The 23,564-nt window shown below is 43.4% G+C and overlaps 3 protein-coding genes across 5 annotated transcripts; 2 read left to right on the top strand and 1 right to left on the bottom strand.

Annotated features, from left to right (window-relative positions):
* The first annotated feature begins 253 nt into the window (after nt 1-253).
* On the top strand, nt 254-2,855 carry LOC125513509 (uncharacterized protein At5g43822). Its single transcript, XM_048678641.2, has 7 exons — nt 254-654; nt 861-1,133; nt 1,390-1,508; nt 1,593-1,769; nt 2,090-2,137; nt 2,318-2,382; nt 2,471-2,855. The coding sequence occupies exons 2-7, from the start codon at nt 1,002-1,004 to the stop codon at nt 2,512-2,514; spliced, it is 585 nt and encodes a 194-aa protein (XP_048534598.1). The 5' UTR covers nt 254-654; nt 861-1,001; the 3' UTR covers nt 2,515-2,855.
* Nucleotides 2,856-10,047: 7,192 nt separating this feature from the next.
* LOC147991330 (pentatricopeptide repeat-containing protein At2g21090-like) lies at nt 10,048-12,421 on the top strand. Its single transcript, XM_087522115.1, has one exon. It carries the CDS (start codon nt 10,205-10,207, stop codon nt 11,795-11,797), a length of 1,593 nt encoding a protein of 530 aa, XP_087378241.1. The 5' UTR covers nt 10,048-10,204; the 3' UTR covers nt 11,798-12,421.
* A 148-nt stretch (nt 12,422-12,569) lies between these two features.
* Nucleotides 12,570-16,125, bottom strand: LOC125513487 (camphor resistance CrcB family protein). 3 transcript variants are annotated; one of them, XM_087522120.1, is made up of 7 exons: nt 15,394-16,125; nt 14,470-14,964; nt 14,261-14,338; nt 13,958-14,056; nt 13,674-13,866; nt 13,135-13,562; nt 12,570-13,053 (listed from the first exon to the last, which is right to left on the bottom strand). In XM_087522120.1, the coding sequence occupies exons 2-7, from the start codon at nt 14,917-14,919 to the stop codon at nt 12,835-12,837; spliced, it is 1,467 nt and encodes a 488-aa protein (XP_087378246.1). In that variant the 5' UTR covers nt 14,920-14,964; nt 15,394-16,125; the 3' UTR covers nt 12,570-12,834. The 3 variants fall into 3 exon arrangements, with proteins under 3 accessions (XP_087378246.1, XP_048534581.1, XP_048534573.1); XM_048678624.2 differs by having other exon boundaries at nt 15,348-16,124; XM_048678616.2 differs by having other exon boundaries at nt 15,944-16,122.
* Between the last annotated feature and the right edge of the window lie 7,439 nt (nt 16,126-23,564).

The following is a 23,564-nucleotide window of genomic DNA, read 5'->3' as shown; positions in this document are numbered from 1 at the left end:
ATTATATGGTGAACATATTTTAGTATAGACTGAATTTTTAAAATTAAACTGGAAAATTTCAAAAATACTATTTTAATTTTTTAACAGGTTTTTAAAATTTAGCCTAAAAATCCCCCCTTTTTTGGAGAAAATCCGACTAAAAACCAAAAAAAAACACTCACGCCAGAGTGGGCCGTCCTTCTCCTCTTTGGAGGTCTCTCTCTCATTCCCCGATTTATGTGGCCGAATGTCCGAACTGGACTGGCCCACGACGTACGCGCCTGTTTTTTTCCTTTTCATGCCCAGAGTCCTCCGATACAGCTAGGGCCGTTCCGCCGCCGCCGCCGTCTCCTCCGCTCTTCCCTTCGCCGCTGGCCTCCGCGCCCCACCTCCGCCTTCGAGTTCTCCCGCCTCGCCGCAGTGCCGAGAGTGTCCTTCCTCTGCCGCGCTGCCTCTTTCACCGGCCGCCGACCGACGGCAAGCCACTGCCTCCCGTACCGGCGAACCGCGTCGCGCCGTTGCTGCACGCGGAGGAGGAGGCCCCCATCTTACCGGCCGCACACCTCCCTTCGGAAACCAGCCGCTACACATCTCTCCACTCCAGTGACTGGCGGCGTGCACCTCGGCAACTTGACCGTCTTCTCCACCGTGTCGGACACTCAGCAAACAGGCAACGTAAGTCCCCAGCTCGTCTCATCCTCTGCCTCAAATCTTTGTTCAATTTGCACTAGTTCTATATGTAGATCAAAGATCATACATGGATGCTTTTCTTGGAGATTCTACCACTTGTACTGGTCCTGTATGTAGAATTGTAGATGATACATGGACTGAATTTCAAAATAAACCGAATTGTACTAACCGAAATTTTGGTTTCTACCCAGGCCTGGCCGATACATAGCCTTTCGGTTCTCAGCGGCCACCGCCGTTTCCTAAAGAAAAGCAAGCGCCGCCGAAAAGTTGGTCCTAGCTGTGGGTTCGAGCACCGGGGTTGGGAAGGGAAACAAGGCGAGCTGTTAATCGGGATGGAGGCGATGGTGCGGAAGGTGCAGCAGAGGGTGAGGAAGGCACGGGAGGAGACGGATCGGTGGGACAACCTCAACTCCCGCCTCCTCTCCCAGTTCTCCAACGCCACGACCATCATCACCCGCCTTCCGGTACATTTCATTCTCCTTGGATCCTCTTTGTGCTTATTTGCATTCTACTTTTATGCAGCGTCTTCAGTGATGCACTGCGCGTGATCAATTCACAGCTGTAATGGGGTTTTAGAAATCTAGTAATAGGTGGTTACAGTAGCTTTAGTTAATGAGCAGTACCAAATTTTAGGAATAGTGATCCTGATATTGCTGCATTGTGATTTTGTGATTCTTTACTCCCCGGAGGAATTTTGAATTCTTACTCATCTCGTGTTAGGTACTTGGAGATGCTAAAAACTATGGTGTCCTGCGGTGTGTACCCAGCATCAGGGAGGATCTCTTGGGGAAGCAGATGGAGAGCCTGGAGCTCATCTTTGTTTTGATGAGGGAAACTTTGTAAGATGCTGTCACTTTTGTTTTAACTGCTTGTGCGATGGAATTGTTTTGGGTTGGCGTTACAATGCTGCTGCATTTTTTCAGGGAGGAGTTCAGTGGCATTGCCAAAGGTTTGAGCAAAGTGTTGCGTGATACTAATCAGATGGTGAGGGGTGGATCCGCACTCAGTGCAAAACAGTTGCAGTTACAAGTGGGAATTTTGCCAACTATCGCAGACTGCTTGGATGGGCTACGAACGCTGTCAGATATGCACCAGGCTGAGTAAGAACCAAGTGAAATTCCTTTACCAAACCTGCTGAAGCTTGACCACATTCTCAATTTTTGTTGTTGTTGCCAAATAACATGAATCTGGCTCACTTGACCACATTCCTTCTGGTTGAATAGAAGATTGTTGCACTATTGCTGATATGTACATTTGCCATCTCGTATATGGCCAGTTCACCAATACCGTCTCTTAGCATTTTGTTTTCGCTGGTGTCATATGTAAAAATGCTATTTTTCTAACAATTCATTGATATACATCTTACTCTTTTTATCATAGCAGAAGCTACTTCTTTACTGACAATGCATTGGTATGCCAGGTATGCGCTAAAATCATCAATCATCTCTTTGTTGACATGGACAAGCAGGCAAGTTGGAGTTTATGGCCACTAAACTATCTTTTCATCTCCTTAGATTTATTCCCTGTATTTCTGTATCTCTGTTAATTTACCCAAGACTGATCTCCTTCCCATCCCTTAAAACTAGCAGTTAGGCACATCTCGGTTCTTATCTTTCGTCATTGACTTTTGGTGCCCTTCCCTTTGCAGTTCAAGTGATATCGCTGCAATGCGCCAACTCTTGGTAGACCAACCGAACATACCAAAAGATGAAGGTAAGAAACGAAACAATAGTACTGAAAATATGGTTTTTACTAATGGTTTGATCTAATGCTTTTCCACTCCATCTTCCTCATTTTGCAGTGCAATCTATTTTCGACATTATATTTGCTGATGAAATTTGTTAAGTTGGGTGTGTGTCCTACTGCCGGGAGCCTATTGCCCAGACATGTCGAAGCCATTGTATTTTGATCTACTTTCTCATCTAGACAAAGCATGAAGGTGGCTGCAGTTTCAGGTTTAATGATCCCAATTGCTGACAAAGCTCAAGCTGGAATTAATTCAGAGAACCGTTAGCTTGTAAACCTGCAAGTGGGGTCGACATATTGGGAAGTAGCAATGTTCCGTCTCGTTGTATGGTCAAAGTCTTTATTTCTGGAATTTGGTATCAAACTATTGATCTGCTGCAACTTAAAGTGGTCTGGTGAAAGTGTCTTGGGGAAATAGTTACTGGAAGTTTCCTAGCTTTGCTTATTTGACCCTTTTGTTATGTTAACTATCAGTCCTGGAGATTGCAAGTTTTCAAACTTTTTCTTGAGAAAAACCCCCTCCATTCACAAATATAAGATTTTTTTGGATATTTCAATATGGACTACATACGGACTGAAATGAGTGAACAAACACGGTAAAATGTGTCTATATACACCGATTCACAAAAAAAAGTTAGAACATCTTATATTTGTGATTTTTTTTTGAACAAGGGGGTGGTGCCACTGGCACCTTTCATTGATCTCAAGCGCAAGTTACAACTGAGATTTTACAGTGTTCCAAATCGAGATTTCCTAGCTTATGAAGCATAGGACAGTGATCAGCTGCATGAGATCTGCTATTACATACTAAAATGGAGTAACCATTGGGAGCTGAAGAGTATGCATTGGCTGCATTGACATGCGCTTTCCTGTTAAGCTCCCTGGGAATGTATCGAACATCAATTCGAATCTGATTAGTGGCAGCAAAGAAGCTAGCTAAGTAATTCCTGATTTCCCAATGGCCAGGCTTGTTACGAATATCTCTCGATGCTGCGGCATGCGCCAAAGTCTGGTTGTCTGTAAGAAATGTAGCCTCAGTTATAGCCAATTTAGCTACTATCTGATCTGCTACCTGAAGTGCTCTCGCTTCCGCCTGAAGCGGGGAGTCAACCTGATTTTCCAGAGCAAGTGCACACACCTCAATTTGCTGTTGTTCATCTTCGAAGTAGATGAGTACGCCAATTCCCACAATGTTTTGCTTTCCTGCTTTCCATGCGGCATCTGTATATATCTTGCACCTTGAGCTCATAATTTGAATTGGACCTGTATTGGCATGCTTCTGAGAATTTAGAGATGCATTTGTTTGCGAATTTTGATCATTGCACTGCTTCGCAGGATCAATCTGAAAAGCTAGCTCCTGATTCTCTAAGATGGCCTGCATTGTTTGGTACGCCTGTGTTGGTTTTGTTTCTTTCCTGCCAAAGAGTGCATCATTCCTCACCTTCCATATCCACCAAAGAAAAGTCATTATATTTATAAGAGAGGCCTGGGGGTGCCCCTGAGTTAAGAAGAGTATGAATAATTTCTGCAATGCTAGTATAATTGTTACAGAGGATTTCAGATTTAATAAACCAGGGATGAGCAACCCAGGCTGCTTTTGCAAAGGGACAAGTAAAGAAAAGATGCATGTCATTTTCGTCCTGATCACACCTAATGCAGCCTTTCTTAATATGCTTGGAATATTTCCCTGCTCTCATGCCTGTTGGAAGAGCTTTCCTCAAGAGCCTCCATGCAAAAGTCTGTACTCTTGGAACCATGGTCTTATCTTTCCACACCTGCTTGAGCAACTGCTTGATTTCTTGAGATACCTGTCTAGGTAATGGAGATCCCTGCTGTTGTGTCTTGGAGGCATGCTTTGTAAGCAGATTTTGAAGTACATTTTCCTGAAGGATGTAATTTCCAACAGAGGATATCAGCTCCCTGATGTTGAATAATTGGCACCTTCATGATGTTGTTAGCCACTTCATAGTCAAAAAGATTATAAATAAGACTGGCATTCCATGTTTTTTGATTTTGATTCCATAAATCCTTGATTTTGGAAGGATATACATAATGCCCCGGACGAGTTTGTAAATGCTCATAAATCGATTGCCAATGAGGAAACCAGGGAGTGCTCCAAACAGAGGAATTACCATCAAGAATTTGATAAATTGAATTTGCATAAAGAATGTGCTTTACCTTGAGAATTGAAGCCCAGAAACCTGATTTTGGAATGTTGTTTTTTGCTCTCCATATAGAAGTATCAGGAAAATATTTAGATTTAAGTACCTGTGACAAAAAACTTTGGGGTTCCTCTGCAATTCTCCAAGCTGCTGATAGGATTAGTCCTCTATTTACTGCTTGGATGTTCTTGATTCCTAGCCCCCCTTCAACTTTTGGGGTGCAAATGTCCTTCCATGCCCTAAGGCAAAGAGCTTTCTTTGATGGGTCTTCTTTTATTCCTGTCCATCAAAAATTCCTAATGATAGAAGTAAGTTTGACAATAAGTTTCCTAGAGAAAAGGATATTTGACATATAGTAGACAGGGATGGAAGCGAAAACTGAATTGATCAGAGTTAATCTAGCTGCATGTGAAAGTTTGTTGGCCTTATAGCCAGTCAATTTAACTTTAAATTTGTCGGCAACAAAATCATAAGCACTGGATCTATCTTTGTCAGGGAGGATTAAAGGATGTCCTAAATAGATAGAACTATCGCTAATATCCTGCACCGGAAAAATTCTTTTAATACCCTCCTTATTGATGGCATTGACATTCCTGCTGAAAATAATAGCAGACTTGCTCCAGTTTGGCATTTGACCTGAAAGGTTGCAAAATCTTTGAAGAATTTGAAGCATATGAGTAGCTTCTTCAACTGTAGCTTGTCCACAAATCAGTAAATCATCAGCAAACATTAATGAGTGAATAGGAGGACATCCTGGCCCTAAAATAATCCCTGATAAGTGGTCGGCGAGCATGGCTTCCTGTAAAGAGATTGACAACTCATTGATGGCCAGAACGAACAAGTAAGGGGACAGAGGGCAACCCTGCCTAATGCCCCTACTACTTTGAAAGCGGCCATAAGACTGACCATTAATAATAATCGAGAAAGTGGGGATAGCCATGCAAGCATAAATTAAATTTATGAAATGACCATGCAGTCCTTTACGGGCAAGAGCTTTAACAATGAAATCCCATTCAATTCTATCAAAAGCCTTGGCAAGATCTATTTTAACCATAAAAGCAGGGCTATTCCAAGATTTAAGGTTAAAGGAATGGGTAATTTCCTGTGCAATGATGATGTTATTGCTAATCCTTCTGCCAGGTATAAAAGCTTGCTGAGAGTGATGAATATAGTTTGGCAGGTGCGGTTTAAGCCTGTTTGCTAAAGTTTTAGCAATAACTTTGTAAATCACATTGCAAAGACTAATGGGCCGAAAATCTTGAGGGACCAGGGGAGCAATTTTCTTAGGAATCAAAACAATATGAGTATCATTCAAATGGTTAGGAACAATACCCTGTATGTAGAAGTCTCTGACTACCTTGGTTATATCATCACCTATCCAATCCCATGCAGCCAAATAGAACTCCACATTAAATCCATCCGGTCCCGGTGAAGCATTCCTTTTCATAGCTTTCAAGGTATCCAGGATCTCCTTTTTATCTGGGATGCTAAAAGTAAAATCATCTTCTCCTTCCTGGTAGGTTGTGTTCATGTAAGGCCTGCCATGATTCACATTAGAGGAGGAAAAGAGATTTTGAAAATAATTGATGAAAGTCTTGGCAATAGTATGAGGATCAACTTGAAGATTGTTATTCTCATCCTTAATAGAAACAATTCTGTTTTTCCTCCTCCTTTTAAGCACAGCATGATGAAAGTAATTAGTGTTTCTATCACCATTGACAGCCCAATGCTTTTTAGCTCTTTGCCTATAATACTCTGTTAACTTGGTCATGTTTTGCTCATACTTACAAATCAGAGAGGTCTCTAGAGAGTGGTTCTGTACCTGAGGAGGTTCCATTTGGATATTTTTTATTTGCTCACCTAAAGTATCAAGCTCCTGCTGAATTGGCTTCTTCTTTCTACACCACACTCTTAAAGCTCCTGCAAGGTTAGTTGCCCTATTGTGGAAAGCTTTATCCCTGGAAGCAATCCAAATATTTTTAGCATATTCATGAAAATCACTTTCCATAAGCCACCAGTTTTCAAATTTAAAGTTCCTTTTAGGCTTGCGCATATGAGCATCAGTAGAAAGAAGAATAGGAGCATGATCACTGAGAATAATAGGAAGATTATAAACATTAGAATTGGGAAAGACCGCACACCATTCAGCATTAACTAGACATCTATCAAGTCTTTCCATGGTTGGGTTGGAAGAATACCTTTTGTTTGTCCAAGTATAAGCAGGGCCACTATAACCCAGATCAATCAGACCACATTGTTTCACAATATAACGAAAAGCATGCAAGCAAGAGTAATTCACAAAAGGAGAACTTTTATCGACATCATAAAGTATATCATTAAGATCTCCCATACACAAAATAGGATTTCCTTGGTTATCATACACAAAAGAGGCAATACGATCCCAGATGTCACTAGAGCGACGATGATACGGGTCTCCATATATACAAACAAGAGCAAAAGAAACGCTAGAAACTGGATTAACTACAGAGGCAAGGATCACATGGAAGTCCGCAAAATGAACCTTAACTTGGACCTCGTCCGTCCACATCAGCCAAAGACCTCCTGACTTGCCTCTTGAAGGGACAACTACGCTATCTACAATGTCAAAACGATTAAGAAGATCAGCTCTATTAGTCTTGGATGATTTAATTTCAGAAACAAAGGTGACCTGAGCACTAGTAGAACGCATAAGGTTGGCAAGGTAGGTCATCTTCTCACTGCCTAGGCCCTTGCCTTTGCCCCGGCAGTTCCATGCTATGCACTTCATGGCGCCCGTGGTGCCTTATGGGCTGGCACCAATGCCCGATCTAGTTCCATATCTTCATCACGTATATCCTCTGACAAAGCCAAATTATTGCCATGTATACCAGAGATAGTCTCACTCTCACCTTGGACTAATATTGATATATCGACCCTGGGGGGGGGGGGGGGGGGGGGTCAGGATTAGTATCCACACTCATCTGGTAGTTGCCAATAGGCCGAGGAGGAGAGTAAACATCCACACAATGGCTAGAAGTAGCTTCACTGGAGTCTGGTGAATAGCCACCTTTACCAGCCTCCTTGAGTTCCATGACTGGACCTGCTCGCTTGCTAGGAGGAGGATAAGGACGCCCCATCAATCCTGTAGTCTGGCGTCTGACTCTACGTACAGACGGGCCAGTAGCCATCTTCCTCGGTGAGTGATAGCAGCTGTCATCAGGAGAACCAGCCCCCAAAAAAACAGACCCGTGAGGGTTGGAATTGAGAACACCAAATCCTGGAGGTGGAACATCCCACTCACTAGGTCGTCTTCCATGCTGCCGTTCCCGCTCCCCTTCTTCTCCTCTTCGGATTTCCTCTGTTGCTGCATCTCTAGTTCGTCCACTATCTGCACAATTGTTCTCCCTTTCTTCATATCTGAAGGAACAGAGATCAACTCCTTCTTTCTCTTCTCTATGAGAATTGACAGCCCCTATCTGCTGTACAGGGTGACAAATCTTCTGATTTTCTGCTGCATCAGTCTGAAGTGTTGGAATTTCGCACGCGCCAACAGGAGCAGCACTCTTGATCGGTTGAGTATCTGATGGCTGACTTGGAGAAAGGGCTCTTTTGATTGTGGAATTTAGAGGAAATGTTTGCAAAGGTTGAGGAGCAGGCTGCAGAAATGGTAATGGATTATCGGACCTATTGTCACCATGCATGGAGAACATAGATAATGTACTGCCCTCTCTTCCCTGGTCTTGACTACCTGTAGTCAGAGGCTGATTAGAATCAGCTGTAATTGTGTTTTGTTGCCCACTGATTACAGGAAAGGACCTTTGACCCATCATAAACTCGCCAGTAATTTCTTTTCCATAATCTGCGTTGAAGGATGCCTCACATACTCCAACTCTTCTGTAAGCATCCCATTGCCTTTGTCTTTTGGTTGGTCCTCTTTAAACATCCTTCGAAATCTGCTGAGAATGGGATTGGATGTTCTTCCATACTCGATAGACTGCACTGGTATCTTCTCTGAATTCATAATCCATTCCCCATACATGTAGAACGGAATATCTTCTGCAGATCTATTGTTTCTCACCCTTGCCATGATAATATCATTTCTTTTTGGACAGTGCTGCACTGTATGAAACATAATCCCACAAAAAAGGCATATTCTGCCAATCTTTTCATAGTGAAGATAGACCGTCTTAGAAGTATTGTCATCCAAAGTCAGGTTGATCTTATCTACCACTGAATCCTTTATATTAATCTTGGCCTTACCCCAAATATAATCTGGTCTTGCAAACAGCATATTCTCTTGCAAAGGATGGAACTCAGATGGCTTGCCAATTGTAGAGAGGATCTGCTGCAAGAGATTGAGGGACCTATGATTCCTTGGTACTCCATAAACACGAACATTCACATATATATTCTCAAACTTGTAATCCTCCTTAGTTTTGGATTCATCCATTGGATCTATCCATTCTAAGAGAATATTGTCAGAGCCCATAGTCCATGGCTGGCGTGTGTATACAAACATCATGGATTCAAGAGAAGTAAAGTGAGCCATAAAGAGATGCCCTGAAATCTGAGAAATTGCATGAAAATGGTGCCTCCACGCTCGTGTCATGGCTTGAGAAATTGCTTGGTCTTGGAGTTCCTCCAGTACATGCCACTTTCATAAGAAGATTGTAGCAATACTCTATCTGTGGATCTTTACTGACCTGAACTGCCCGCAAGTTCTGGATTCTTGGCGCCTCAATACTTATGGCTTGAAGATTCAAAGCCAACTCCGGAATCTCCATCACTTCAGTGGCCTCTGTATGCCCAGCTTCTCTGTGTTCGCCTTTTCCCCCTTCTTGAATCACTGATGGCAGGTAACCTTCCACCTGAATGGAGAGAACTTGGACTAACTGGAGAGAACTGAGCAGATTAGGGGAGAAGAGGGAGGAAGAGATTACGGAGAGCACTAATCAGGCTTGGAGGGCGGAAGAACGAAGCGATTAGGCAGAGGAGTGGGGATCTTGAATCTAGGGGTTGGGGTGGAGATTAGAACGGCATTTCGCCAGTCGCCACAGGGGCCAACGAGAAGGAACTAGAACCCTTATATTTGTGAATGGAGGGAGTATTTCTTTTGACCTTGGTACAAGAACTTGCAAATTTCAAATTATTGAGTGAGAATGGGCAAATTGTGCTTGGTTTCTCTTTCATAAAGTTCTTCGTTTGCCGAAGAGAAGAAATCCTTACAGGACGGCCACCATTTCGAAAAATCTGATACCCGCTCCGTTTCAAAATAAGCGTGTCAACTTTGTATTAACTTTGAAATATACTGATAATTGGTCAACACTCAACTGGCAGCTGGGTGGAAGAGAAACTGGTCGTAGTTCAGATGGTACGCAAATCAACACTCATCGTGTGTTCAAAATGTTTCCAAATTGCGGCCTTGTGTTTCGTAGTAGAGTGGATGCTCGTCGCTCCTGGTGACATTTTTCTCTCGTGGCCTCGTGGGGGATGGTGGCTTTGCGGATTTCGGATCTGGATCGACCAGCGGGGTTCGGTTCATCGCGGCCGTCCGGATTTTGAATTGGACGGCCCACGTCGGCGGCAGAGCACATGTCAGCACGAGCGCCCTTCCCGTCGTGCGCTCGGCCCCCTCCCCTCCCCACCCAATGTCCATCCCCCGCCGATCACCGCCGCCGCCGACACCGCCGCCGTGCCCCGGCCTCCTCGCCGCCCTCCACCACAGCGTCTCGGCCGGCCACGCCGCCGCCGCCGTCTCCCTCCTGCCCACCCTCTCCCGCGCCGGCCTGCGCCCGCCCTTCCCGCTCCTCTCCTCGCTCGCCCGCCTCCTCCTGCTCCGCCGCGCCGCGCCGTCCTTCCCCGCCCTGGCAGGCCGCCTGCTGCTCTACGTCCGCCTCGCCGGCCTCAAGCATTTCGTCGCATATTCCACCCAGCTCGCCAACCACCTCCTGTCTCTGCATTTCCTCCTCGGCCGGCCGCGGGACGCCCGCCGCCTGTTCGCCAGAATGCCCCGCCACAGCTTGTACTCCTGCAACGCCATGTTAGCGGGGTACGCCCACCTCTCCCTCGCAGCCCCTGCAGCGGAGATCTTTGCTGCTATGCCGCAACGCGACCTCAACTCCTATAACTCTGCTATGCTCGCACTCGCGAGCGGTGGAGAGATGCGGGGAAGCTTGGTGCTCTACTCCGACCTCCGGCACACGTCTCCTTCCCTTGGTTACAGCGATCACACCTTCTCGGCGCTCCTGGTGGCGTGCGCTGGTCTCATGGACAGGGACCTTGCCAGGCAGCTCCATGCCCATTTGTCTCATCTTGGGTTCTTGTCTGATATTAACATCGCCAGTTCCCTCGTTGATGTGTACAGAAAATGTGGCTGCATTGCTTATGCACATAGGCTGTTCGACGAGATGCCTGTGAAAGACTTGCGGGTGTGGACGTCAATAGTTTGCGGCTACGCAGAGGATAGCCAGATGAGTATTGCTCGTCAGATCTTTGATCGGATGCAAAAGAGGAGTATCATTTCATGGAATGCTCTCATGGAGGGATACGTTCGTAATGGACAGGCAGCAGAAGCATTGAGTATTTTTAAACATTTGATCAAGGATGGTTTTCATCCAGATCAGTCCACCTTCAGCAGCGCTTTGTCTGCTTGTGCAGCTATTGGTTCAGTGACACATGGTAAGCAGATCCACGGCATGTTGCTACAAACTGGTTTTGATCCCAGTGTAATTGTTCTCAGCTCACTCATTGACATGTACTCGAAAGGTGGTTATTTGGCCGGTGCCAGACAGGTTTTCAGTCTAGCATGTCAGGAGAGGAAGGATACTGTGTTGTGGAATGCAATGTTATCTGCTCTATGCCATCATGCCCATGGACAGGACGTGATAGGATTGTTTGTTCAGATGATTCGGGAGCGAGTGAAGCCTGATGCTAACACGTTTTTGCTAGTTTTGACAGCTTGTTGCCATTGCAGCCTAGTTGATGAAGGCATGAATTTCTTTGATTTGATGACCAAGAGATACAGGATTGTTCCAGGAGAAGACCATTATGTTTGTGTGGTGGATTTGATCAGCCGTTCATCCCGTTCATGTGATGAAGTAGTTGAATGGATCAGAAGTTCACCATTCGGTTCTAGCAAACAAGCTTGGGAAACTTTGGTTGGGAAATGCGCGATAAATGGCAACGCAGAGTTGATGAGTAAAGCAGAGGAGCAGCTAGCCGAACTGGACAGTCCAAAATAAATGAGTGCTTGCTCTTCAAAGTTTGTTTTGCGAGGTTATCTCCCTTGACTCCCATGTTGAAGAAGGCTCAGGCAGACAAATTACTTTGTGATAAGAACTTTGGCATGGTGAAAGCTGTTTGTTCTTTGCACAGGAAACATTCTTTTGTGAACAGAGACTGGATAAGTGCATCCCTGAACAAGTGTGATGTAGCAGTGGCATCATAAAGAATCGGTGGTGAAGGGACCTGCAGACATGAGAGTTCTGCTGGGCGTGGTGTAATTGAAGGAAGAGGGAACGGATATTCTTGAGCAAATAATGCGCTGCGGCTTGGCATACCAAGTAAAGAGTGAAAAAGCGATTTCACAAATATTGTCAAGCAAACATCGCTCTGTCATGTCACATGCCAATGGACACAGGACACACCGAAACAGGAAGCTCAGCATTACTATTTTTCTGCTGGCCTTCTTGAAAGTTTGTAGGTACAAATAATTCATCATCCATATTGTATCTGCATCTGTGTCCAGTTTCAGAAAATGATGTGCAGATACTTGCATTACAGCAAGGAAATGTGATTTTGCCCAGGTTAGCATGTAGTTGTGTCCACAGGATTACATGGCGGATGAAACAAATAAACATAGGCTATTGCAAATTTAGCAACATATTTCTGATGCTGGTGCATAAATCGTGTATGTTGTTTGTGTACAAACATGTGTGACAAAGCTAATCCATAAACATGGATGTTGTTTTTCTTTTGCTACTACAGGCGATACATTCATTTCATATGCATACCTAAGATATAAATTGTAATATTTCATATACATACTCCATAAATATGGATGTTCTTGTCCACAGGATTATGACGGCAGATGTTGTGTACAAACATGTTTCTGCTGCAGAACGCCATCATGTTCAACAACGTACATCAAATATCTTAAAAAGCAGACAAAATTCCCTAGAAAAGCCTAACTATGTATGCTGAGAATTGCGCTATCTACTTGGATGTTGCAACCAGCAAAATGACGCCAAAGCCTTCAAGTCTGTAATACTTCATGAAGCTATTGGTAATGCTTGACCCATACTGGCACAGAGTATACCAGAGTTCCCAGCACGAAAGAGAGCACGAAGGTCGCTGCAGCATAGACAAAGGCCCTACCAATCTGTCCGCTGCTTCGCATAGCGTAGATTTCAGCAGCAAAAGTAGACACTGTGCTCAAGCAGCCGAGGAAACCAAACTGTATGCCATTAAGAACAGTTGTCGAACGCTTTGTATTCACCTACAGAAAGACCAAAACCAATCAGAGAGATAGCAACACAATTTACATAAACCGTATAAACACATGCTTTAGCTATTATACCGCTTTGGCAGTCACGGCCAGTGATGCCATGATACCCGCAGCAAGAACATTGGCTACAAGTGTCCCGATGGGCAGCCATTTGAGGGATCTCTGTTTGCCGATTCCCTGGCCATTGAGCCTTGCCAAGTACCAGCGTAACCAAACGCCCGGAGGCGCAACCGAGCACCCCAACCATAGTACAGCGCCATCATCAAGATTGCGCACCTTTATTATGGCCAACACGATGCTCAGAACCCACACAAAAGAAAGCAAAATCATCATAACTGCTATAAGCACAAAATGTTTAGTCCTAGTGTTGACTTTCAGGTGCTCCCAGTTACATTTGCTTCCTATTGAACTATTTTCCTTGATGCATTTCAGGATCCAGCTTCGTAGGCGCTCACCTGTTTCGGCGCCCACCCTGATGGACTCATTGACAATGAACATTCCTGAGTAGGTTAGTGTTGTTAATCATCAAAAGAATGATTTCCCTTATCTCTTTATTTAGTGGTAACTAATTTTGGACTAATAGCACTTTATAGAAAATTATGATGAGGTACCTAATACTATGCCAGCTATGGCATATGCCCAATGGTCTTTGGAAGACATGCTAACCATCGCTTGATTCCACCCACTGAAGGTAGTAAGGCTTCCCATGTATCCGGTTGTGATTCCAACAATGAGATGTTCAGATATGTGCCGAATGTCAGTCTTAAAGATGATCCCAAACCAGGCCATCAGGAAGGATCCTAGCTGATGCACAAACATTTGGGCATTAACATGTGTCAGTATAGCCCAAATCCCTGGTGGTTTTTTACTTGAGTAGGTACAGGATAGAACATACCATGTTTGATGGAAGATCAAGGTACAACGGGCTTTGGTTGGAGGTGAGTGCCAGGCAGCCTGGGCCGAACAGCTTTTGGAGCCCATACCTTGTAAATACCTAATTTGGACATCAAAAACGTAATTACGGGAATGGAAAGGGATGGTACAACGGTAAATGTTTTCTGAATGCATGCATGAGTTTAAAGTAAAAATGTCCCCTGAACTTTCATCGATCTTCCGCTACATTTACGTACACTAAGGAAGATCACTTAGTAATTAACACCTAATACAAACAACAGTACACAAAGATTTGGAAAGTTACCCCAAATAACCCAAAGGCAGCTAAATGGATCAGGTAAGAAGCGTAATCTAGCCTCCGAGAAAGCATATATTCTTCAACCTGCAGGAAAGCATAGACATGTTCATTTTAGCATCTATAGCACACCGTACAGCCTCGCAATAGTGCTAGACAGCATAATCATTTGATTAATAATTGCAAGCAATCACTGAACTCAAAGTACAATTTTGTACCTTGCCTGATGAGCTCTCGCCCTTTGGCTCCACAGAAGACTCAGGTGCTGGCAGACCTGTGCCATGTGAGCTGTAGCCATGGATTCGATTATCTCGGACAGGACCGAACTTATGTTGATCCAATGTATTTGCCGTATCTTCATCATCCTCATCTTCCAAGGCTAGCACTCGGTCACCACTGTCAATGACCTGAGCCAAAGCCGAGCCATCAGCATCACCTAGCAACTGGTCTGCTGACTGAAGGGAATGCCTCATTGAGTTGAGGATCGAGTCGCCCATCTCGCGAGAGAGGCTAATGGATCCCCTTGAACTGGGCCTGCTACTTCTCCTGCTTAGCAGTGAGCCTGACCTAGCAGCCGAAGGATGGCCAGCGGAATCCATGGATTCACTTCTTACATAGCCCAGCCGATTCCCCTCAGAAACATGGCTCCTAGTTGAAGAGTCGTCCATAATGCAAGCTCGCTTTTCCAGCTAGCTACAAGAGATGTAAGAGCACTGCCAGAGAAAAAGAGAGTAGTTTTTCAAAATCAATCGCCACCAATACATGCCTTATAAAATCAGGGAGCAATAGGAACCAGACAATGAGCAGGACAAAGAGATAGATTGGGGGTATATTTTTTGGCTGAAGCTGGACCAATCACATCAAAAACATATTAGTACTGCACAAGGCCGTGGAAAATCTTTTTTAAAAATTCAGAAATTCCTTTCTCTAGTCAATCCCAACGAGTTCAAAACATATTAGCAGTGCCCAGCAAAGTTCAGAAAGTAAGAAGAAAAAACACCATAGCTCAAAATGTTAACAAAAGGTGAAAATAACATAGCTGTTTATGTACTGAAGGACACATAAAGAACTCTGAAAAAAGATTCCTGGCACATACACATGGGGTACTGAAGTAACTATATTGATCAGTGAAGTGATCATACGCAGGGATAGGGTACACCAGCTGAAGGCAAGGCCAAGAGCCCAAGACAGGAAGAGCCAATCAGTGGGATCAAAATCCAAAAGAAGAGCCAAACGGTGGATCCACCACCGGAATTTAACGGAAGTGCTAACTAACCCGTGAAATAATTAAGTAGATGCAGACAAGAACATGTTGGCAACGTTGACGGCACCATTTCAATCAGCACGGCGCTTAGCCAAACATGTGGCGTCTGCTAATTAGGCTGCTACTGGATAAACAAATGGATTTCCAGAAGAGAAGCTAGTGAAAAGGCGCTGGCCTTTTTGACATGGACACTAAACTAATGGTGAACCAGTCTAATCCCCCGGCGCCTTTAGCTGCCGAAGCGCACTCGCTTGGTCAAGGAAGGTGGGAGGGAGATCGGCGGGACCCCACGCCGCCCGCGTACCCGCCGTCGCCGGTCCTTTTTCGCCGTCTCGGAGCCATGCATGTATCTTGCGGCTTCTTTGTCGATCGGATTTACCCATCTGCAGGAGCAGGAGAGAGGAAGGTGGACGAGAGGAGGAGAGAACCTGTTGGGGTTGAAGCTGACGGCGGAGGACGGCGGGCGGCTCGTGCGGACGGGGGTGAGCGCGCGTGACCGGCGGTGAGTCGAGGTGGTCGTCTCCGTGCATACACCCCATTTTTATAGGTGGAAAACGGAATCACGGGAGAGCAGAGCCTGTGGACGGACGGGAATGGGATGGGTATGAACGGACTGCGCGGGGATGGCAATGGACGGCTCCGATCCGATCTTCTCACGACTCACGATTCCGCTTGCTGCTGAAAGAGTGAAGACGGACTTCACGGCATCTCCCACGTCGTTCCATGAACGGACATTTGGGCCATTTAACGTCATTCTTCAAATATTTTTTATTTTTCTGGTCCTTTTCCTTTCTTTACCGAGTTAAAGTTTCTCATTCAGTAGCATTTCAACGATACATTTAGAACTTGCAACAAATACAACCAAAAGCAATTTCATTGTATGTTCAACAAGTTTTATAATTAGCATCCATCAAACAAACAAATGGAATGATTGGTCGAACAGAATGACTCACTTTTGCCTTCGCGTAGTTTGCAAAGATGTTGCAACCCTATTGGTCTACAAAATTCGCCACATCGGGATCCAAGTCACCGGTCTTCACGTGTGTACGACCTTGGACTCGCATGCTTGCTTAACCGCAAGCTTTTTCTTCTCGAGGTCAACTTTTTTCTTTTCTGCATATCCATGAACGCGTTAAACATCTTCGCCTTTTCTTCTTCTTGGCCTTTGCCTCCTCTTCTTCAACATGATGTCCTCTCACTTGTCTGTTATCTTGGTCACCATCCCTTCATGCTTTGCCTTCGTTCTCATGTTTCTTCTCGCTCGACCTCGGCAGTCGGCACACAGGTGGCCGGTACAAGCCCTCCCCCATTTGATCGCTTGTTTCACCAACTTCATCCCCTTTGGTGATGGCAGTCTTGACGTAATTGGATATATCACTCCACTTGATTTGGACATTCAACTTGCTCCAACAATGAAGCATCATGAATGGCTTTGCCCTCGTTTTTTTACAATGTCATTGCAGGGTCGGGCTAGCAAAGAAATACAATCACATGATCAACACATTGCAACATAGAGCAAAACAGTCACATGATCAACACATACAACATAGCAAAGCAAAACTTACGCGCTCATGGAGTCTCACGCCACTTGACCATCGATTTTGCATTTGTGGCTTTGTGCATATGCTCCACCAAACTTGTTGACGCACTCTTGAATGGTGAAGTAGGATCAACGCCCCTCTAAAACTATAGAAACCCAAGGGGTGAAAGTGTATTGTCTCCCAATTAATATTTTTGTGTTGAAGACTCAAAAGTTTTTTGATTTTATTTGAGTCGTAGTGAACCCACGCTATAAAGAGGGGGGTGTTGAGAGTGTTAGGGATCATATTCCATTCATATAAAAATTCTTCAGAAGCAAAATCATGAATCAAATCCAAAATTGAATCTCTCACTTGAATGTGAGGGCTTGTTGAGAAATAGTTGACCAGTTCAAAATCATGAACAAAATCTAAAATTAAACACCCCAATTGAATGGGAAGGGGTCCAAAATTAGGGTGCATAGTGAATTAGATGTTCCAGAGAAAAATAGGTGTTATGGGGATTGGTATGTTCTTTTAGATGGTGAGAGGGTGTACATGACTGATGTGTTTACATGCTGATTGCTGACGATTAATTTATGAAGTCATTGACACATTCAAAATCGTGAATCAAATCCAAAATTGAATATCTCAATTGAATAAGAGAGCTCATGGTGAAACAGTTGGCTCAACCAAAATCATGAACCAAATCCAAAATTACACACCTCAATTGAGCAGGAGGGCTCCAAGACTAGGGAGCACAGTGAATTAGATAGATTATCCAGAGAAAACAGGTCTTTATGAGAGGATTCACGAGGTTGATGCGTTTTGCAGGCTGGTTGTCGCTAATTAATATGATAAATCATTGACCCAGTTCAAATCATGAACTCCATCTAAAATTGAATACCTCAACTGAAAGAGCGAGCTCGTTGAGAAATAGTTGACCTGGTCACTTGAACAAAATCAAAAATTGAACATCTCAAATTGAATGGTGGGCTAAAATTAGGAAGCATACTGAATTAGATTCCCGAATGAGAGGGCTCGCTGAGAAATAGTTGACCAGGTCAAAATCATGAACTAAATCTAAAATTGAACACCTCAATTGAATGGAAAGGGGTCCAAAATTAGGGAGCATATTTTACTCCCTTTGTCTCAAAATATAGGATGTGTTATTTTTTCAAAAAAAGTCAAATCTCTTGAAATTTGGCCAAATTTGTAGAGAGTATATCAATATCCTAATATCAAATCAGTATCATTAGGTTCATCATGAAATGAATTTTTATATTTTATTTAAGTAGTATTATGGATGTCAATATTTTTGGCTCTGGACTTGGTCGAATTAAAAAAATGGCTTTTCAAAAAATTAATGCACTTTATATTTTGGAATGAGAGAATATTTGGTTTGGCGAGTGGGGCAGATGATGGAGTGTGTTTTATTTTTATTTATAATAAGGTGTTTTGGTGGGCCTTTCGCGGTGTGACTTGTATTATTTGCTAATCAAGCCATATTTATATGGGGAATTTTTCTGCACAGGTGAATGCAAGTACTCCCTTCGTTTCTTTTTACTCTGCATATAAGATTTGGTCAAAGTCAAACTACACAAAGTTTGACCAAATTTATATAAAAATATATAAACATCTACAATACTAAAACTATATAGTATGAAAATATGTTTCATGGTGCATCTGATAATATTGATTTCATATTGTGAATGTTTATATTTTTTTAATATAAAGTTAGTCAAACTCTACAAAGCTTGACTTTGACCAAACCTTATATGCGGACTAAAAATAAACGGAGGGAGTATATTGGTATTACAGTATCACATATTGGTGTTTCTTTTTTATAGGTGGTGAGATGTTGTGCGGGGTTGACATGTATTTATAGGCCGGTTGCTGACGATTGATTTGAAAAATTGTTGGCCTCGTTAAAATATGAACTGTAAGTGTATCTAGTGCCCCTTAGTGATTTTGGTGTATTGAAGACTTATAGGTTAGGGGACTAATGCGTTTGTGAGTGTACACAGGACTATAAGTCTATGAGGAGTTTGATATTTACAAAGAAAGTCGACCCCTGAAAATGAATGTCTTCAACTGAAGACCTTGGATTTCTTAAGACTTTCTGAAGACTTTGAAAGTGAAGAAATTGGTGTGACCGTGAAGACTTGATATTCATGCGAGGAACATGAAGCGTGAAGACTTTTGTTTTCGTAGTTTCATTTTCTCTTTCTTGAGTCATAGGAAACACCGTATTGTTAAAGGGGGTCGAGGTAAAACTAAGGAAAAGTTTCCAGGTGATGCTCATCTCAAAATCCTACACCTACCATTCCCTTCGAGTGAAGCCATTGGAAATCTCATACAGTTCAGTCAATTTCTTTAGTGACAGAGACGAAGATCTTCTGGTCTCTGAGGAATTTGTCCTGACTGAGGAGTTAGGAATTCGCCAGTGTGGATTGCCTACAAGTGAGGAATATGATAGCCCTGAGAAATTTGAATCTCAAATTTCTGACCGCTGTGTTATGCGCCAGCTGTCCCAAAATATCTTATCCACCTAACGGTCATATCATTGAAGGGCATTTATGTCTTATCATGTCGGGTTGCTCCCTAGGCTATAAATAGCTGCCCCCTACAACCACTAGCTGGTTGGCTACTTCGCAAGAAACTGACACTTGTCATTGAGAGCATCCCATCCTCCGAGGACTTTGAGCGAAAATCATCAAGAGAGAAAAAAATCCAAACCCCAAACCAAACACCTACAAACCCAAAGTGATTGAGCATCACTGAAGAGATTGTTCCTATGTGGAACCGACGCTTGTTACTTTTGAGGACTGTGCATCCTCTAGACAGTTAGGCGTCATAGTCTAGAGCATCCAAGAGGAAATTGTGAATCGCCGAGTGACCGAGTTTGTGAAGGTTTGAAAGTCACCTGAAGACTTACCACGAGTGTTTGGACGAGGTCTATGTGACCTTAGTTCAAGGAGAATACGGTGAGGATTATGTGTCCTCAGATTTAAATACCTAGCCGCTCTAACCAGACGTATAACTGTCACAGCAGTTGGAACTGGTCTACCAAATCTTTGTCTTCACCGAGCTAACTGGTTCTATTTCCTCAACCCATTCATTTCTTCATTACTGTGTTGTGTACCTGTTCATATCTGTTTGAATACTTTGACTGAAGACATTCTCAATTTCCTCAGTTCAATCTTTTTAGTCTGTTTGTCTTCATTTTGTTTTATCCCGTGCTTACGCTTTCTGTACTCTGTGTTTGTTTTCTGTTCATCATGATGTCCATGCTTATGTTATGTCATGTCTGCATCTGAGTACTTATTCCGCTGCAAGTAGTTCTTCGCTTAGGAATTTCCTCACCCTGAAATTTCTCAGTGAATAATTCATAAAAATCGCCTATTCACCCCCCTCTAGTCGACTTAACGCACTTTCAATTGGTATAAGAGCAAGGTACTCCCTTGTTCTGTGTGATTTTGGTTTAACCACCTGGAGTTTTAGTTATGTCGACCGCAAGTATGATCAAGGTCTCTGTTGGGTGTCCTACCTTCGATGGGACGGACTACCCCTACTGGAAGAATAAGATGTGAATGCATCTTGAGGCAATTGACAACAATCTATGGTACGTTGTGGAAAATGGCGTTCCCTCTATCACTCCTACCATCAATGCTATTGATGTGAAGAGATTCAACCAACTAGACTCTCAAGCGAGGAACATCATATGTGGCCATCTGAGCAAAGGGCAGTATGGCAGAGTGAGTGCTTTGGAGACAACAAAACTTATCTGGGATAGGCTGTCCAAGGTCAATGAAGGAGTCTCAACACAGTGTGACTCTCGAGTTGACGTTCTTCGCAATCTCTTCAACCGCTTCAAAAGACTTGACAATGAAAATGTTCAGCAAACCTTCGATCGCCTCACTGACATTTTAAATGAGCTTCAAGCACTTGGTGCCTCTGACATCAGCGACCACGAGGTGGTGAAGAAATTGCTTCAATCGCTTGATTCCTTATTTGACACCCTTGCACTGATGATACAAGAACGTGGAGACTACAAGTCACTTGATCCCGCTGATATCCTCGAAAGGCTAAACACTCATGAGTTTCAGCTTGATGAGAAGAGAGAGATCTATGGATCGAGCTATGCAGATCACGAGCTCTAAAGGCCAAGGCAGTGTCTGAATCTGAAGGTGAAGATTCTGGTAGTAGCCTTAGTGATCCTGAAGAAATGAGCCAGGAGCTAGCAATGCTCGTGAGGAAATTCCAGAAGTTCTCAAGACGTGGTCGTTTTGGAAAATCCTTAAGAAGTGATGACTTAAAATCAGATTCCTCATCCCGTGATTACAAGAAGAGACTTTGCCACAAATGCAAGAAACCCAGTCACTACATTCAAGATTGTCCTCAGTGGGAAAAGGAATCAAAGAAGAAGAAGTACAAGGACTACAGTTCTGATGATTCAAAGAAGAAGAAGAAATCTTCAAAGTCCTCTTCATGAAAACCTTCAAGGTCTTCATCTCACAAGAAGAGCAGCTCCAAGAAGGTTCGGACATTCATTGACAAGGAAATGGACTCTGAAGCTGAATCTGAGGAAGAGGAGGCATCTGAAGAGTCAGACTCTAGTGTGGCGAGCCTAGCCCTCACTAATGAGTTCGTCAGCAAGTCCATCTTCAACTCTGAGGAAAAGGACCTCCCCAACACCACTGACGATGATGATGATGACTACGCTTCCACCTATTACTTGATGGCAAAAGGTGCAAAGGTACTCAAATATCCCTCCTCTGAATCAAGTGAGGATGAATCTGATGAAAACCTCAAGCCTAGCTATTCTAAACTTGCTAAGATTGCTGTGAAACAACAAAAGGCTCTTGAAAAGGTTCAAAATATGCTAGACAAAAGCGATGATATGTTGGGTGAAGAAATGGATCGCACTAAAACTTTGACTGAAAATCTTTAGAGACTTCAGACTAAGTTTGATAATCTTCAGAGTCATCATAACACTCTCTTATCTGATCATGAGAAGATTTCTTATGAATTTCTTCAAAGAAAGCAAGATCTTGAGAAGTTAAGAGTGAGTTATGAAGATCTTCAGAAGGAGCGTGATTCATTACTTGCTCAACAAATCAGCACTACTCGGGAAGAATTTATTCCTCCATGTTTGAAGTGCATTGAACATGAATCTGCTAATTCTTCACCTGAAAGTTCAAATGCTTCTATTGCTGCAAATTCTTCACCTGACTATGTTGTCACTAATTTCTCATCTGAGGATGCTGCTAGTACCACTGACCATGCAGGGCTGAAGGAATTGTATGTGACAGGCATGTACAAAAACCTCAAAGGGCATCAGGCTCTTTGTGATGTGCTTAAGAAGCAGATCCTCAACAGGAACCCTAGAAAAGAGGGTATTGCCTTTGAGAGGAAACTCAATGTTGATGCGACCTACTGGAAGCTTGAGCAGTATCCCAAAACCTCATGGGTTGCTGCAAAGGGACCTTCAGTGGATCCATCTACTTTATCCGGCTTTACATGTGAATCTTCATATTCCTCTGATGAGTCATTTGATTCCAACTATAAGCTGTTCAACAATCAGAATGGTGAAGTATTTGCTAGATATGTTGGCACTAACTGCAGGAATGGTCCTCCTATGAAGAAAATCTGGGTTCCCAAAAGGTGCCTTGAAAGTCTTCAGGTGAATGTCATCATGACACCACCTGTGAAGAATAGGAACCCAGATCAAATTCTTCATGTAGACCAGAGTCTTCATATGGATCCAAGTCCTCATATGGACCACTTTCCTCACATGGATCAAAGTCCTCACATGAATATCATCGTGCTAACACTTCTATTTCGTAGGGAAAGACTAAGGATTATGGATATGTGCATTATTCTTCAAATCATTATGTTCATAAATCCTCGAAGAATTTCTTCTTATCCTAACCCCTCTTATGTGAAACGAAGTGGATTGGCATCTATGCCACCTTTCTCTTATGGAGCTCACAGAATGATGAACTCTTTACCACCCCTTCATATGTGGGTGGTGAAGAAAAGAACTAATCTCTTATGCAGGTCAGGTCTCCAGATGAACCTAAATGTCAGAAGAACTTGCTGGAGACCTGAATATGCTTGAAAGGATGCAAGCTAATCATGAAGAAATGAATTTTCATTTCTCACGTCCTCATACTAATTTACCTGTTCTATCGCTTGATGAAATTGATCTGATGAATTTGATGTCATATTCTTCACTGATGAAGTATATGAGTTCGTAAGCTGCACTAATTCATCTGCAGGATGATCAACCCAAAGCCACTGAGTGGGTCCTCGACAGTGGATGTACAAATCACATGATTGGTGACAGGAGCTTATTGATGGACACTGCTTTATCTCCATCATATCAGAAGCATATCACCTACGCTCACAAAGGCAAAAGCAAGGTATTGGGTCTAGGTAAGGTTGCAATCTCAAAGGATTGACACATGGACAAAGTCATGCTTGTCGAGTCCTTAGGGTTCAACCTCGTGTCTATCTCAATGCTTTG

Source organism: Triticum urartu, chromosome 1A (assembly GCF_056163025.1).
Source record: "Triticum urartu cultivar PI428250 chromosome 1A, HENAU_Tu73, whole genome shotgun sequence".
NCBI lineage: Eukaryota > Viridiplantae > Streptophyta > Magnoliopsida > Poales > Poaceae > Triticum > Triticum urartu.
This window is presented reverse-complemented; position numbering and strand designations above follow the sequence as displayed.

Coding starts and splice junctions, on each gene's coding strand:
- LOC125513487 (XM_087522120.1), bottom strand. CDS start 14,919: ATGGACGACTCTTCAACTAGGAGCCATGTTTCTGAGGGGAATCGGCTG. Junction 13,563..13,673: donor CATAGCTGGCATAGTATTAG/GTACCTCATCAT, acceptor TAACCTACTCAG/GAATGTTCATTGTCAATGAG. Junction 13,054..13,134: donor TGGCCGTGACTGCCAAAGCG/GTATAATAGCTA, acceptor GTCTTTCTGTAG/GTGAATACAAAGCGTTCGAC.
- LOC147991330 (XM_087522115.1), top strand. CDS start 10,205: ATGTCCATCCCCCGCCGATCACCGCCGCCGCCGACACCGCCGCCGTGC.
- LOC125513509 (XM_048678641.2), top strand. CDS start 1,002: ATGGAGGCGATGGTGCGGAAGGTGCAGCAGAGGGTGAGGAAGGCACGG. Junction 1,770..2,089: donor TCAGATATGCACCAGGCTGA/GTAAGAACCAAG, acceptor TTGGTATGCCAG/GTATGCGCTAAAATCATCAA. Junction 2,138..2,317: donor TTGTTGACATGGACAAGCAG/GCAAGTTGGAGT, acceptor TTCCCTTTGCAG/TTCAAGTGATATCGCTGCAA.